The 16,233-nt window shown below is 43.8% G+C and overlaps 1 protein-coding gene across 1 annotated transcript in view; it reads right to left on the bottom strand.

Annotated features, from left to right (window-relative positions):
* The window catches only part of PLBD1 (phospholipase B domain containing 1), a 53,043-nt gene that overhangs the window by 33,023 nt on the left and 3,787 nt on the right, over positions 1-16,233 (bottom strand). The window contains exon 2 of the mRNA XM_060658314.3: positions 7,152-7,371. Coding sequence (XP_060514297.1) covers positions 7,152-7,371 — 220 coding nt within the window. The remainder of the gene's footprint in view (positions 1-7,151; positions 7,372-16,233) is intronic.

Genomic DNA, 16,233 nt, shown 5'->3' on the forward strand with positions numbered 1-16,233 from the left:
CGGTTTCCCACCCCAGGACTACGTGGGGAAGTGGAGATGGCTGCCTGGGCCGTCAGGGCTCATGAGCCCTGCATACCTTAGTGAGCCCTGGGAGCAGTCAAATGTTTTCTGCGTTAGAAGCCTACAGGACAACCGCTGATCAAACACCTTCCCTCCCTCCAAGATGCTTCAGTAATACCAATCCATTCTGAGATAAAGTGTTTGGAGGGGAGTGAACCATTCTGAATTGATTCAGTTTAAATAATAAATTTTTTTCTCTGTACAGAAATGGCTACGGTAACTTTTTCTGCCATGAGGAGGAAGGTTTTGTTGTTGTTGTTTTTGTTTGTTTGTTTTTAAGAGGAACGGGTTCTTAAAATTAAAATGATTTATATGAAAATAAAATTCTATTTTGGAAAAAATAATTTGTGGGATCTACAATGCCCACTCAGGTAAAGAAGCAAATAATTCATACTTTTTATCCAAAACCTTCATCACTGTACCCTGCCTAGCTCCATCCAGAGTGCTAAATCCTCTCAATTTTTCAGTCTATTTCAGAATGGAGCCAGGTTTCTCAACAGGAGTGATTTTTTTCCTTCCATGGGGCATTTGGCAATGTTTGCAGACATTTTTGGTTGTCACCCTAGGTGGCGGGGGAGAAAGTGCTCCCGGCCTCTGGTGGGTAGAGGTCCTATAATGCACAGGACAGCCCCCACAACAAATAATTATTCAACCCCAAATGTCAATAGTGCCCAGGCTGAGAAACTTTGAAAGCGAGGAACCTTGATCTTGACTTGGGGGTACTTGCGGACGATGTCCACATAACAGTAGACAGGACAGATGCAAGTACAGGAGGGTAACTTGTCTGGAATCATTGAACGTTTCTCTTTTCTGTTGGGAGTGGGGGGACTAGATATTTTGATTCTGACATTCAGAGCAGAGGAAGAGAAATGTCCACCTGGGGGTCAGAAGTGGCCTCAACGGATCCCGCAGCATCCAGGAGCTCAGAGGAATCCAGACCACTTGCAGTTCCCTCAGGTTGAGGCTCTTCCCTGATCCCTGGGTCTTGGATCTTGCACTTTTGTGTGATGGAGTAACCTCATACAGCAGTTAAGGGTAGAGCCTTTGAATTCTGAGTTCAAAGGCTGACTTCAACTACTTCTAGGTTGTATGACCGTAAGCAAGAGTCCCAATCTCTCCGTGCCTCCAAATTGTCATCAAGCAGAGCCAACGCTAGTATCCGCCTCATGGATGTGTTACGTTAAGCTCAGCCCTGTGGTGTGTCAAGTCAGTAAGTGTCCTCCCAAGTGGGCTGAGACTTTGCTTAACTTTACGTCTCTGACGTGCACACGTAAGAATCGGGAAGACACACGTACGTACTCCCACGCTACTGAATCTCTCTGCGTTATGTTAATACAGTATCATTTAGCACTTGTCGGTGCTGTCTTCTCTTTTCTACTTGCTTTAATTTTCTGGGTCTGAGATCCTTTGGTGTTTTCCATAGCAATTAATCCATTCGCCTATGTCCGTGGATGTGTGCGCTCAAACTCTGTAGCTGTACAACCTGGTCTCTGCCCACTAGCTTTGTGACTTTCAGCTCGTTACTTAACTTCTCTGTGCTCAAGTTTTCATGTCAATAATATGGGAACGGGAGTGTGTACATCACAGTGTTGCGGGTGAAGTAATTCACCATAGGTAAAATGCTTGGAACGATGTCTGGCACACATTTTAAATGCTATATAAAGGCCAGTTGTTGCCATCATTATCATCAGAAGCAGCACTTTGTGGTTCATGTTCAATTCCAGATCAGTACTAGTTGAGGGACCCTTTGATATTTTTGAGGGTGGGACCGTGTCTCACTTTGCTTTGCTTCCAGGCTTGAGTGGGAAGCATATTTCATTTCTAACGTCAAAGGAGCGAGTTGGGGGGATAGGGAGGAGATTTTTCTTGGTAGTTGGCCAGAAACAAAAAAGGACCCACCTTTGATGACTTTCTCTACGTGTGCCATAATCTTGCTAGAACCCCTTTCCATCACAGTTTTAGCAACTGTTGTGTCAACATCTTAACTTAAAAGGGATTCTCTTGGAAGGATGTGCTCAGGAGCGAACTCACTCCCTCCTCTTTCCCCATCCCAAGAGCCTGGCACAAGGCCATGCAACAAGTGTTGGTTGCATTGAATTGGCTTACTCAAATTAGGTAATATCCGAGGAGATATTTCAGCAGCTGCCTCGGCCACACACGATATAAGCCACTTTATTAAAGACTAGAGCGGACCTGGTACCCACACCCTCATCATCCTTCTTTCCAGAAAGGTTTCATGACTCATTTTATTAAAAACAATCTGGGGCTATTCATCAGCTTTTACATCATCAAGGAGACAAGAGATACTCTGATTAGGGAGCCACCCCTTTAAGTTAAAAAACAAGGAAGAAACTCCATTTGGCTATGGCTGCTAGACACTGCATTACATGGAAATATGTACCTCCCACTTCTCGTTCATCTCTAAGGAACTGGAACAACATCGGATTCAATCAAACCCAATCAGCATGTAATTAAGTAACTGCTGGGGGCAGAAGTACTGTGCCAGGTGTCTGGGGACCCGCCCCTAAAATACTAAGAGACAGTGGAGGGGAGAGACAGAGCTCAGTCCACTGGGAATGGAATCAGAAAATGCCTTGGGAAGATCGCACGGGGGATGGGTCTTGCTTGAGGGGGTTGAGTAATATTTCAATCAGTGGAGATGTGACAGGCAGCATCTGGTTCTCAGAAAACACAGTGCTAAGAGTTACTGGAAAGGGGTGTGTAACAGGCCGAAGGAGCAGCATGGGATAGCTCAGGGCCCCACCTGGAATGAAGGTTTGCAGGCTAATGGCAATATCCCGCAGGTACTGCCTCCTCAGGAGATGGGTCGGGGTGGGAGGGCGTGAGGAAGGGCAAGACGGTGAGAGAAGCCCCTGGAAATATCTAGTGCTGCCTCCAAGCTCTGGTGCAGGTGTACCTGCTGCTACCACTGTACCTGGGATAACTGTGCAGCGGCAGCATGTTAGATGGCCTGGAGCTTTGTGATACAGCACAAAGGGCTGGCCCCGGGTCCCAACTGTTATCGGGAGAGCGTTGTAAGAGTTCAAGGAAGCAACACATTATTGAACACTTCAAATGAAATGATGGAGGATTTGAGGCTATTTCTTTGTATGTTTTCGTTTGGCCTCCCAAGTATGTCATAGGTTGAAAGAGCAAACTATTTCCTCTGAGGTGGTTAAAGCGAGCACTTTATCTGAATATCTGAATTGTCGATTCCACAATACCCCACTTCGCATATGCTTCTTCCCCCAAGGTTCTGGAGGATATAAGGAATATCACTCCATTTTAAATGCGGTGATGTCGGAAGGGCGCCTGGATGACTCAGTCGGTTGAGCGTCCGACTTCGGCTCAGGTCATGATCTCGTGGTTCATGAGTTCGAGCCCCGCATCATGCTCTGGGCTGACAGCTCAGAGCCTGGAGCCTGCTTCGGATTCTGTGTCTCCCTCTCTACCTCTCCCCGGCTCCCATTCTGTCTCTCTCAAAAATAAGTAAACACGAAAGAAATAAAGAAATGTGGTGATATAGGAAAAACATGGCACCCATAAACTTCCCATTGCTTCCGGCAGTTGCCTGAGCTACTTTGCAAGCTGAGAGGAAAACAAAAACAGGCGACTCTCTCCTTCCGCCTTCGGCATATACTCACCTTCCCACCCAGGCTCAGATGCTCTTGCTCCAAGGCTGTGTCTCAGTAAGTGGAATCATACCCTCAAGTACGTTTGTTACTCAAACACTCCCCAAGTAACAGTCCCCAGGAGTATAGGTTTTAGGTGGATAAAATGATGTTTGTGTATGAAGATGCTATTGCTCCTCAGACAGTTGCCCATGTGTGGTTGAAAACAAACACACAAACCGAACCCTAGCCTGTGACTTGTATTCCTCCTCCGCTATTGGTTTGTGACTACAATCACAGCTTCCGGATGGTTTACATTTTAAGCTCCCTGCTTTGCTTCAGAGAATGCGAATACCTCTGCTCCGAGGGAGCCACCCTGCCTCTCAGTCGGGACTGGGGAGGACAGTTTACTGTGGACGGTGCAGAAATTCCCCTCTTTATTTGACCTTTCAAGAATGTGATTAGAATGACAGCCTCTCAAAAGATAGCTTTGGTTATAATTCTTCCTTCTCCTCTTTTTGCTTCTGTTCTCCTTCCTCCCTCCGTCGCTCCCTTCCTTTTTTCCTTTGTGTCCTCTCCTCCTCCTCTTCCTCTTTTTCTTTCTCCTCCTTCTTCAAATATACACATTCCTGACTTCTGTCTTCCATCCAGCCCCTTCGGTTCCTTGTCATGCGTCTTCCTGCTCGCCAACGTCCTCTGTTCTAGCAAAGTCCCTGCAGGGCAGAGGTCCTCTCAGACTCTTAGTACTACACGTATGGGAAGTCCATCCCTGAGCAGGTGACATCCTTGAATTCTCAGTAATGAATACAAAACAAAGATAACAGAGAGGTCATCTTTCAAATTTGAGAAACCTCTGAGCATTCTACCATCGAAATAAAGGATGGCACCCGTGGAATGGGCAGGCTACTCCTCTACTCCTCACTCATTTGTAAATGCAACTTTTCATTGCATGAGTTGCATGAGTAAATGCAACTACTCATTTCAGATGCATTGCCTTTTCTCAGTACTTGGTTCTGTTTCTTTCTGCCTAGAATGATTTCTTCCTCTTCTTGGACAGGCCAAATATTCTCATCTATCAAACCCCAGACCCACAACTCACTCATTCCACAAGGCCTTCTTTGACTGTTTTGGCCCATGAGGGGCCTTTTTCTTGGAGTGTTATAGTATTTATGATTAAAGCACTCATTCCAGGTTGTTCTCTGCAGCAGAAACGCTCCCAAGGAGAGTCTCCCAACTTTTCCTTCACGATCCAGTATTTACTGAGATTAGTAGACCCACCTCTCCCTCACTCCTGATCATTCAGGCACAGGCTGCTGCTAGTGGTCTGAGGGGAAGGAAGACTCACTTGCCAGATCCTCAAAATGGGTCACAAAATGCAGGAAGTTGTTTGCTTTAATCTTAAAAGACTCGCTTACACATATTGAATTTTTTTTTGAAAGGATGTGGCAAAAAGACAGAGTAAACAAAAACCAGTTACTGAATAGTAGCTAAGTGTTTTTCTTTTACAAAATAAAATTTCAGTAATTTTTACTCTAATACAGAAATATTTAAAAAGTTACTAAATAGAATGGATATGAACCCATATCCTATGGATTTTCTTCATCAATGGATAAAGGAAAGGCACCAAGGATAGGTCAATGCTTTATATTAGAAATAAGGGTAAAATGATAAAGTCATACCCCCACCCCAAGAAGTGAGATGTTAACACTTATGTTTCCTGAGACATAAGAGTATCTGATGTTCTTCCTGTGTCAGAAGCCTTCTGTCAAACTCCCTGAGCTGCTGCTGTGATACCCGGACCTATGGAACACCTGCTTATGCCTACAACAGCCTCAGATTAGATAGAGCTGCTCCCTCAAATCACAGCTTCTCCTAAAAGCCCATGATGTCTACCCCACATGACTTAACTCAATGTATTTATTTATTTATTTATTATTTTTTAAAGTTTATTTATTTTTGAGAGAGAGAGCGTGAGATCATGTGCAAGTGCAGGAGGGGCAGAGAGAGAGGGAGAGAAAGAATCAGCATGGAGCCAGATGCAAGCCTTGACCTCACTCACCGTGAGATCATAATCTGAGCTGAAATCAAGAGTCAGAAGCTTAACCGACTGAGTCACCCAGGTACCCCTAACCTAATGTATTTATAGTCACACAACTTCAGCCCAAATTATTTCTCCAAACTTGCAACCCAGTTTAAACAATGCAATCAGAACAAGTGGATACACAATAATTATAGATTTGGAGACAAGGATGAAAAGTTATACACACACACACACACACACACACACACTTTTATACACAGTTTTAAACAGGTTTTAATCTATAAAGTTTTATACATCTCTGAGTAATATACCGTTAAGGGAATTCGTATGGTAGAGTAACAAAAATTTGGTAACAAAGAAAAAAAGGGATTTCTAGTTCTCTAAAAAAGAGCGACCAGAGCACAGTAACTAGTTATTCAACGTTTGACATAATCTCCAGTACTTAGAATCAGGTGAGATTGGCACTGAACTTACTAACGTGCCTTACTCAGGCGGTAATGGGGCAAAATAGGGTTTGGTTAAACTGTCCTCATTGGTCTAGGTCACAGAGAAAGCCAAATCGTCAAGACACTTTTTATATCAAAGGAAGGATGAGGCTTGATTAAATGAGCTGTGACCTTCTTTTCCTTAAAGAGCTTATCTCTGAAAGGGATGTGCCCTGATTGCATTATTATGAACTACATCCTTGTTATTTTCACAAGACAAGGGAAAGACGAGAGAATTAAGTAACAATAGAACTGGAAGGGATATTTATATTAGACATCAGAATTTCAATTTAAAATCTTTGCCCACTTGAAATTATTGTTTTAAGACCATTAAAAAATGCTCTTATATTTTAAATTAAATCTTCCATGTTTTGTGCTTCTCGGTCACTCTGCCTATCATTTTCCTTCTGCCAGACAATAAATGACTAGTGGGATAAAACAGCTTAGCTCTGTTTTAAGTAGTTTCACGAGGGGCTCCTGGGTGGCTCAGTCGGTTAAGCATCCAACTCTGACTCAGGTCACGATCTCACGGTCCTTAGGTCATGATCTTGGTTCGTGAGTTCAAGCCCTACATCAGGCTTTCTGCTGTCAACATGGAGCCTGACTCAGATCCCCTCTCCCCCTCTTGCTGCCCCTCCCCCACTGGTGCACATGCTCTTTCTCTCTCTCTCAAAAAATAAACTAACATTAAAAAAATAAACAAAACAGTTTCATGAAAAGGAAAGATTTTAAGTACCATGAGAATTGAAGAATGCCACAATGGGGGCTTTGTTCCTTCCAGGAAGGTCCTGATTACTGGTGTAAATGTAATTCTGATCATGTTTTTATCCGCTGAGGAGGACCTCAGCTACTTTCCAGTTCTAATGTTCAATGTCAGGAAGACAAGAAGCATTGGTGGACAAAGAAAGGGACAGAAGTTGCCTGGTAGTTCTTCACCATGACCGGAGTACTTACGGGGCAGTGAGGTAACCCTCCAAAAAGCCAGCCACAAACATGATGATCTCATTGCTCAGGGCCTGAGAACCATACCCCGCTCTGATTTCCAGGACGCCCCAGCCTGTGGTTTTCACAGAGTCATTGTAAAAGCCATAGGCGTCCCCATTCCTGTCCAGTACGTTTTTGACTTGTACTGTCTTTTCAGCAGGCATCCAGTACACAGTTGCATAGTGGACTCCTGGAAGAAAAGAAATAACAGGATGCCATTTAACTGATTTGCCGATACACTTTTTCCCAGGTAACCAACGATTCCAACATAGTTGCTTTTAAGGAATCCCATTGTATTAGAATCGGGACATCTGCCACTGTAGTTTGCCCTTGTTACAAGTGGGGGAAAAACCAGAGCCTGATGAAGGGGGATGAGCTCAGAACATGGAGAACTAGGTCAAAGGTGGGGGGAAGTAATTAGAGCATCGCAGAGGTGGGTCTCAATGTTTCACCCTTAGAGATGGGATTCTGGGCAAGGCCAGGGCCGGGGCTCCTTTGATCCCCTCAGCCGTTGTATCAAAGCATCCATATTCTCAGGCTCCTTATTGTCTCTCTTTTGCCTAATTCTTCACACCTGACATTAGATTCCTATTTTGCGGGAAATAATATAAACTATTGCTTGTGAGCCTCTCGAGTTCTTGATATTTTTGTGAATTTATCCTGTCACGTCCTGTAGCCATCTCCCCCTACTGGTTCACCTCCATCCATCTACCCATGCTATGGATTGACCCCTCTCACTTTTTTGGGGAACTTGGTTCCATCCTGTGTCTTCCTGCTCCTGTACCCTAAAGCTCTCTTCCTGCCATGGCTCCTCCCACTGAAGTGGACTGACATGCTCCATTGTCTCATGCCTAAGGGAAAACCAATCACAAAAGGTCTCTTTGGAGCCTGGGACCAGATCTGGCCATCGCCAGAATCTCTCACTCCCTTCGTGAAATTATTCCAAATATATTCTAGGGCGTGCTGGGTCAGGGGCTATGCCAAGTGTGGTGAGAGAGCTACGAATATGACTGGCCCATTTCCAGACCTCACCTCTTAGAAAGAGGCACATGCTCACACACCACTTCCTCAACTTCCTCCCTTCCGCCTGCTGCAGACTGGTATTCATCCGCATCATGCTACCGACACTGCTCTGGTTGGGGTCACCGACGATATCCTTGAATCTTAATGTCGCGTGAACTGCCGAAAGCCTTTGACGCTGGTGACCACTTATTCTTAAAACTCTTTCCTCCCCTGCATCTGGGACAGCATGAATCTCCTGAGTCTCCTCCTCTTCTGCCTGCTTTTACCCTCATTCTCCCCCTGGGTTTTTCTTTATCTTGTACGCCCAACGCACACTTGATAACATTAGCTGGATGATTCCATAAACGAAAGAAATTCCAAATATCCAAAACAGAATTCATATTCTCTCTCACCCATCCTCCACCTTCTGCTTCCTATCTCTGTGATCTTTCCACCTGAGACCCAAGCCCATCCAGGCCTCCTCTCTCTTCTGCAAACTCATGTTGAATCAAAGCCTCCTAAGTATCTCTTCCTCCAGTCTCTTCCTCTGCAGCATGTTACTTCAGGTATCACAACTAGCCTTAACCATAAAAAAGGCCTTTTTGAAGGTCCCTCTGACCTGTAATTCGTTCTTCATACTCTGCCAGAGTGACTTTCCTAAAATGCAAACCTGATTTGTTTACTTGCCTACCAAAAATCTTCAGTGACTTCCATTTCCTATAAATAAAGTTCTTCAGCTTATACTCTTGGCCTTCATGATCTGGTTTCTGCCTACCTATGCATCTTCATCCACTACCCCACGCACTTGGTGATCTGGAAGCCATTGTATACCACTGTCCAACCTGCCATTAGCTGGTCCAACACCTCTCACTTTGCATATGCTGTTTCCTCTACCAGAGAGTTTCTGCCTTGTTAACCACACAGCAATCTCAAAATTGCTACTTAAGATGTAGGAAGTAGCACCCACTTCATGGAGGCTCGCTTGCCCTACAAGCTCAATGTAACTTGCTCGTAGGTGCATCTTCTTTGGGACTATCACATTGCACTGTAACTCACATGTCTTCAGCTGCTTCTAGCCTATGAACTCCTCGAGGCCAAAGACTCAGCACTAGTATATTGCTTAGCCTATGGCAGATACTCAGTAAGTATTTGTGAAAGGAAAGGAGACGGAGGAAGAAAAGGAAAAAGAGAAAAGAAATGTAGAAAGGAAATGGTACGTGATGCATTTGTTTCTTGGCCTAAGAAACTATGGCACAGCCGCTCAGGTGAAAGACCAACTTCATATTCAGGTCTTCAAAGAGGTAGGAAGAAGCCGGAATGACTCTCGGGTTCCAGACTGAGACCCAGTGGATGGATGTTGTATCATTGACTCAGAAAGGGAGCAGATGGGGAGGGAGGGAATATGAATTTAGTTTTGGACATACTGTGTTTTTAGTGGTTAAGATACTAGAAAGTTCAGATTCAATGTTTATAAACGTTTTTTTGTTGTCAACATTAAAAATGGACTCAACATTTTATTTATCGATTTATTGTATTGATGCAAAGATTGCCTATCAAATGAGTGCTAAAAATATAATCTTAAAACTAGAGTATCAAAGCACCTTGTTCCAAGGGGGCTGGGTGATTGGCTGGGACTTGGTCAGGCTTAGAAGCTAATGCTAATAATGACCCTTGAAGAATGATTCTTAGCAGGAAAGTCATTTTACTTCTGAGCAAAGTCATGACCATAATGGTGGACTTTCTTTCATTTCTTTCTTTCTTTCTTTCTTTCTTTCTTTCTTTCTTATTTATTTATTTGAGAGGGGGTGAGAGAGAGAGAGAGAGAGAGAGAGAGAGAGAGAGGCAGAGGGAATCCCAAGCAAGCTCTGTGCTGTTAGTGCAGAGCCTGCTTGGGGCTCAAACTCATGAACTGTAAGATCATGACCTGAGCTGAAATCAAGAGTCAGACACTCAACTGGCTGAGCCACCTAGGTGCCCCTGATGGCCTTTCTTTAAAAATGGCTAAGTGGTTGGGGCACCTGGGTGGTTCAGTCAGTTGAGCGTCTGACCCTTGATTCGTGTCCAGATCATGATCCCAGGGTTGTGGGATTGAGCCCCGTGTCTGGCTCTGAGCTGAGCGTGGAACCTGCTTAAGATTCTCATTCTCTCTCTTTCTCTTTCTCTCTCTCTCTCCCTCTGTCCCTCTCCACCGTGTGTACTCTCTCTCTCTCTCAAATGAAAAAAAAAATTTGGCCAAGTGAAAATAATGACATTACTAAGCATAGGTAGATTCACAGTACTTAGTTAAACTCTGGGTGACAAATAAGAGTCTACTTGTTAATGAAGCCGATTGGCTGCAATTTGACAGTTGTGGGTAGCATCCATAGCAACTTCTCTTCTTTTGCTACCAAATGCAATAAATATGTTTTCCAGATTGATTCTGGATCACAGTGCCTTGGCCTCAGTCTTTCCCTAGCTTTCCTCACACCTTCTCTTCTACCCTCACCTCCAGTGAGTCTTGTAGGAAAGTGAAGAAAGCAGGCTGACTATATAAAAGCAGCCCCCCCCCACCCCCCTCACAACTGCTGCATCAGGGGCAGAGACAGAAACAGAAAGTGTAAAGGGAAGAAGCAAGGTGAGCAAGCCTCGCCAGGCTCTTCCCTTTCTGTTCCACCCACAGGCATGCTTTTAGGTTTGTTCCCTTTCTCTGAAACCTCAGCATTTCTCCCTGAACACCGGCCGTGGCCTTCCCCAACTTCACCTTCCATTCCAGCAGCCCCTCTGGACATAAACTTGGCTTGCTCCCTCTCCCAAGCACTCAAGGGCTGTGTGTTCACTGTTGCCGGCACTCCATAACTTCCTGACCGCAAATAATGAACTTCTGCAAATCTGTGCTTGTTTTTGACACTAGTGCGCCTCCATGCTCGAAAGAAACCTTTTCCCTTAAGAGAATTCGGTGATAAAAATTTTCCTGCTAACACACTGACTGATTTAGCACGTGCCTTGAGAATCTAGCCAGCATCTAAGTTTTACACTCCCCCCACCAAATGAGGTATTCCCTGCCTCAAGGTTTTCTCCTTGCATCAACTCTTTCTGGTTTTCCTGGCACTGTGCTACTTTCTGATGTTCTTAAATCCTTTAATAGTTTTTATTTTATTTTATTTATTTTTTTGGAGAGAGAGGTGGGGAGAGGGGGAGGGAGAAGGAGGGAGAATCTTAAGCAGGCTCCACGCCAAGTGTGGGGCTCGATACCACGACCCTGGGATCATGACCTGAGCCAAAATCAAGAGTCAGACAGTCAATGGACTGAGACACCCAGGTGCCCCAATTAAATCCGTTAGTAGTTTAAGCTATTGCACTTTTCTATTTTTTTTAATTTTTAAAATTTTTATTTTATTTTAAATTTATTTATTTATTTTGAGAGAGGGAGAGAGAGAGAGAGAGCGAGCAGGAGGGGCAGAGAGAGACAGAGAGAGAGAGAGAAGCCCAAACACACTCCATACTGCCAGCACAGACCCCGACGCGGAGCTGGAACTCATGAACTTTGAGATCATGACGGGAGCTAACACCAAAATGTGGACGCCCAAATGACCGAGCCACCAGGCGCTCCTCTATTTTTTTTTTTATACATCTCCATGTTGGGAGGCAGATGTTGTGAAAAGGATAAGCAATAACAAACAGGTAGAAAACTATACTTTTAATCCCAAACTAGCTTTATACCAACTCTGTGAAGACAGAATGGTCCTGCTGACCAATGTATACCCTGGGAGCGCTGCACCTGGCAAAATACTGTTTCTGGGTGAGTCTAGTTTAATTGCATGTGTTCTTAAAATGAAAGTGAAGTTTATTAGGCCATTCACAGAAGTTAGTCAAAGCAAGTCATTATGTCTTCAAGCTCAGGGAAGGGGTTTGGGGATAGTTCAGACACCCAAGGGGCAAGTGCCACTTGTTGATATATTCCCTAGAGTTCTTAACAGGGAAATGAGATTTAAAACTTTTTAACAGCAACGTCTTCAAAGCCAACGCATTTGATAAATATCTGGGAGCGTTACTTTATAAAAACAAAGCATATTTCTTCTATAAGATAAAAATGGAAGAGGTCACCTCATTTTTATATTACTCTGCACATCAAAACCCAAACGCTCACATTAAATTTATTGACTTGTGTATTCTAACATTTTCTATGAGTTGTTTTCGGCTGGAAAAAAAAATCCTAACACTGTCTTAGCATTTGTAAAATAGTCATAAGTGGCTTAAGTCGCCCTCTCCCATATTTGGAACCTAATTTCCCAAGCACTTCATTCATGACAAAGTAAGTGGTTTTCAACCCAGAGCAATGAAATTGTACCTAATATATTCAGTAAGTTAGGAAGAGAAAAGGAGGAAGAAAGGGGAGGAAGGATACAAAATAGGTAAGAGAAATAGTTTAAAAATTAAGGTTGCAACTTAAAGCTATTCAGATTGAGTTTTGCTAAGTAGTGTTGACTCTGGTCCTTAAAGTGTTTTTCTCCTTTATGTCCACTGACCATGATCTCTCAGTATCTCTTGGCATACCTTGGCAGTATACTTCCCCACTTCCCTTCTCGGGAAGGGCTCAGTAAACTGCTATCTGGATTTTAGATTTGATTCGGCTCTTCACAGAATCACTAAGAAAATAACTGATTCATGAACGAACGACCTCCAGGCAGCAAAATTGTAAGTGTTTCAGCTCTCACTCCCAGCGGAAATCAGAGCCTGGGACTCTTGCTGGATGGAGGACTATTTTGGGAAAGTGCTCCCTGGGAATGGGGATGGGGAATGGGGAAAGTGAGGCCAGGAAGGAGGGAAAAGCTAATTCGAAGGTGCGATTTGAGATGGCCCGAACAGCGGTGTAGATAAACCCCTGATGACCCCATCCCAGGGATGGAAGGAGGAGCATTTATCCACCTGCTCCATCCTGCTTTGGGCAAAGGCTGCCCTGTGGGGTGTTAAATCCCTCTTCCCCGGTTTGCAGATGCTCCAGTGCTAGGTGGTTACCACGCCAGAGAAGCTCTGAGGTAGAAAGCAAGGAATCCCTACAGCGTGGCTAGGGTAATGTGCCTTACCTTACAGCTTCAGAAGCTCAAATAAAGGGCAGTGAGAAGGTGTGAGGTGCAATGCATAACGTGCCCAATATATTAGGTAAGTAGAGAGGGACATTTCTTTTAAAAAATAGTGTCAGGGGTGCCTGGGTGGCCCAGTCAGTTAAGCGTCCCACTCAGGCTCAGGTCGTGATCTCCTGGTTCCTGAGTTCAAGCCCCGCGTTGGACTCTGTGCTGACAGCTCAGAGCCTGGAGCCTGCTTCGGATTCTGTGTCTCCAGAACTCTATCTCTGCCCCTCCCTCACTCAAGCTCTATGTCTCTCTCTCTCAAAAAAAGTGAATAAACATTTAAAAAAATAGAGTCGAAGAAACAAAACGCTAATGTAGAAAAATGCCGAGACATTTGCCTGGATATGGAATGATCCCTTTCCTTCATTCCCTTGGAACGTACCTATTCCTCACTGCTAGTTTAAATCAAAATTCTTGCTAAAAGTCTTATCCACTTGGCCCCTTTCTGATTCTGCACTCTTAGCTCACTCCTCATCTAGAACACTCTTTAGTTTACATGCATTTGGGTGAATTTGGTTCACAAACTTGAATTACAAGCTCCTTGAGTATCAGAGGTGGCGTCTGTTACTTCATTCATTGACTCCATCGGGCCTATCAAAGTGTTCTATTGATTATGTGACTGCCTACATCCCGAACTTTCACACCAGCTGGGAAGGTCACACTTTCACCCTAGCTGGGAAGGGGACAGGCTGGTATTGTCTGTATATTAATTCTAATGGTGAATTCGAATTTTGGTATCTTAGGTTTGCAAATGCTGGTTGCAACAATTCGCCACTACCTCATGTGCTGGGATTGTCACTGCATTTGCAAGGCTAACTGACACATTTCGGAGCAAGCCCTGAATCAAGAGACTTTCACAATTTCCCCCTGGAAGACTGTAACGTGATACCTGCTGTTTGTGCGGATGAATTTCAAGTTTTAGATCAAAGTTTCCTCATAATTTCACTACCTCTCTTAGTTTCATCTTTTACTGCATTAAGTTCCTGTTTTGCAGTAGTACAAAGAATCAACATAATAACAGTAATAAATTTTCTAACTACATCCTTTAAAAAAATTTTTATCCATTTATTTTGAGAGAGAGAGAGCAGTGGAGGGGCAGAGAGAGAGAGAGAGAGAGAGACTCCCAAGCAGGCTCCACACTGTCAGCACAAAGCCTGATGTGGGGTCGACCTCACAAACTGTGAGGTCATGACCAGAGCCAAAATCACGAGTTGGGTGTTTAACGAACTGAGCCATCCAGGCACCCCAGGAGGCTAGGTAAAGTTCAATCTTCAAGTGATTGTGAAATATAAGTTGTAGGAGCAACTGGAACTCACTCCATTTTTTTTTTTTTTAAAGATGAAGCACAAATGCATTTTAAAAACTTAAAAAATTGAACAAAATAAATCCTTTGAGATTCATTCCATTTTTGGTGCTGCTACCTCTTTTGCTATCTTAATAGTTAATGCTTTATAATTTAGAATCTTTCCTCCACCCCCCAAAAAACCCTAAAAGATAACAGGTGACAAAAGTAAAAATGATGCGTAAAAAAGTGTGAAAACAAAAATTTCTGTTTTGTACGTCAGACATGGTTCCAAGCTGGAGTTTACATGATTCATAGCTTACTTATTATGAAAAGTTTTTAAAAAATATTCTACCTTGATTTAAAGACTTGAAGGAGGATCCTCTTACATTTTCTTCTGGAGAAAGATTTTGATCTTTGCCGTCAGATTCACATTTCCAGAAGGACCAGGAAACTAATTTTAATAATAAAGGCGAATGGGCACTTTCCCCAGAAGTTGTTCTGGAACTTATCTTGTACACATTTTTATAAACAAACTGATAGAGGAAGAGCACAAGACAATATTCAAGTTTACCAAGAACACTGACTTCTTTGGAGTCTGAAACCCCACGACAATGGGGATGAGCTGTAGGAAGATTTAGTGAGGCTCAGAAAGACCAAAAAGAGTTGGGAAATTCTTGATTCAGGATTAAATCATGATGAATAAAATTGCATTTAGAGGGGCGCCTGGGTGGCTCAGTCGGTTGGGCGGCCAACTTCGGCTCGGGTCATGATCTCGCGGTCTGTGGGTTCGAGCCCCGCGTCGGGCTCTGTGCTGACGGCTCAGAGCCTGGAGCCTGTTTCGGATTCTGTGTCTCCCTCTCTCTGACCCTCCCCCGTTCATGCTCTGTCTCTCTCTGTCTCAAAAATAAATAAACGTTAAAAAACATTTAAAAAATTGCATTTAGAGAAATCAAGGTGATTTCAATCCATCAGTTATAACCCAGGAAAGAGACCTAGGGCACTGCTCACTTTTCTGCAGCACCTGCTTAACATGCTGGTGTGTACTCCAAATCCCTGAAACGTTGGACCATGATTAAGGAAAAAACCCTGCTTTTATAACAAGTTGTTACTTCACAGCACGTAGACTATCATCTGCAATCCTGGTTGTCTTATCAAAAGAGCCATGATGACTTTCCAGAGAAGGGAAACGCCAACGGCCAATAGTAACGGTCACTCAGTTATACATCCCCCACCGTTCGGGGCGCTGTCTCCCACAACCACCTTATGACACAGACACTACAATACCCACGTTACAGAAGAGGAAACTGAGGTATAGAGATAGTAGATAACTGGCTGAAGGTCACACAGTAAGTATGGGAGCCAGGACTGAAACACAGGCAGTCTGGCTCCATGGTTTCTGCTTCTAGAATTCCATGCTACCTCTCTCATATTACACTTCCAAAAATGAACTGCCACAGAAAGAATGAACACATGGAACAACTACCTCAAGTGAATTTGGAAATAAGAAGGGCCTCAGAGTTAAAGGATCAACTGAGAATAGCCTCAACCAAAGATCTACCAAGGCACCTGAAGGAGACTGAACAGCTCCCAAGACGGCAAATCCCCCACAACACATAAAGGTATTAGCCTATCTAGAGAGGCAATGATGGTCTCCGGT

This window comes from Panthera onca, chromosome B4 (assembly GCF_046562875.1).
Source record: "Panthera onca isolate mPanOnc1 chromosome B4, mPanOnc1 haplotype 2, whole genome shotgun sequence".
Classification (NCBI taxonomy): Eukaryota; Metazoa; Chordata; class Mammalia; order Carnivora; family Felidae; genus Panthera; species Panthera onca.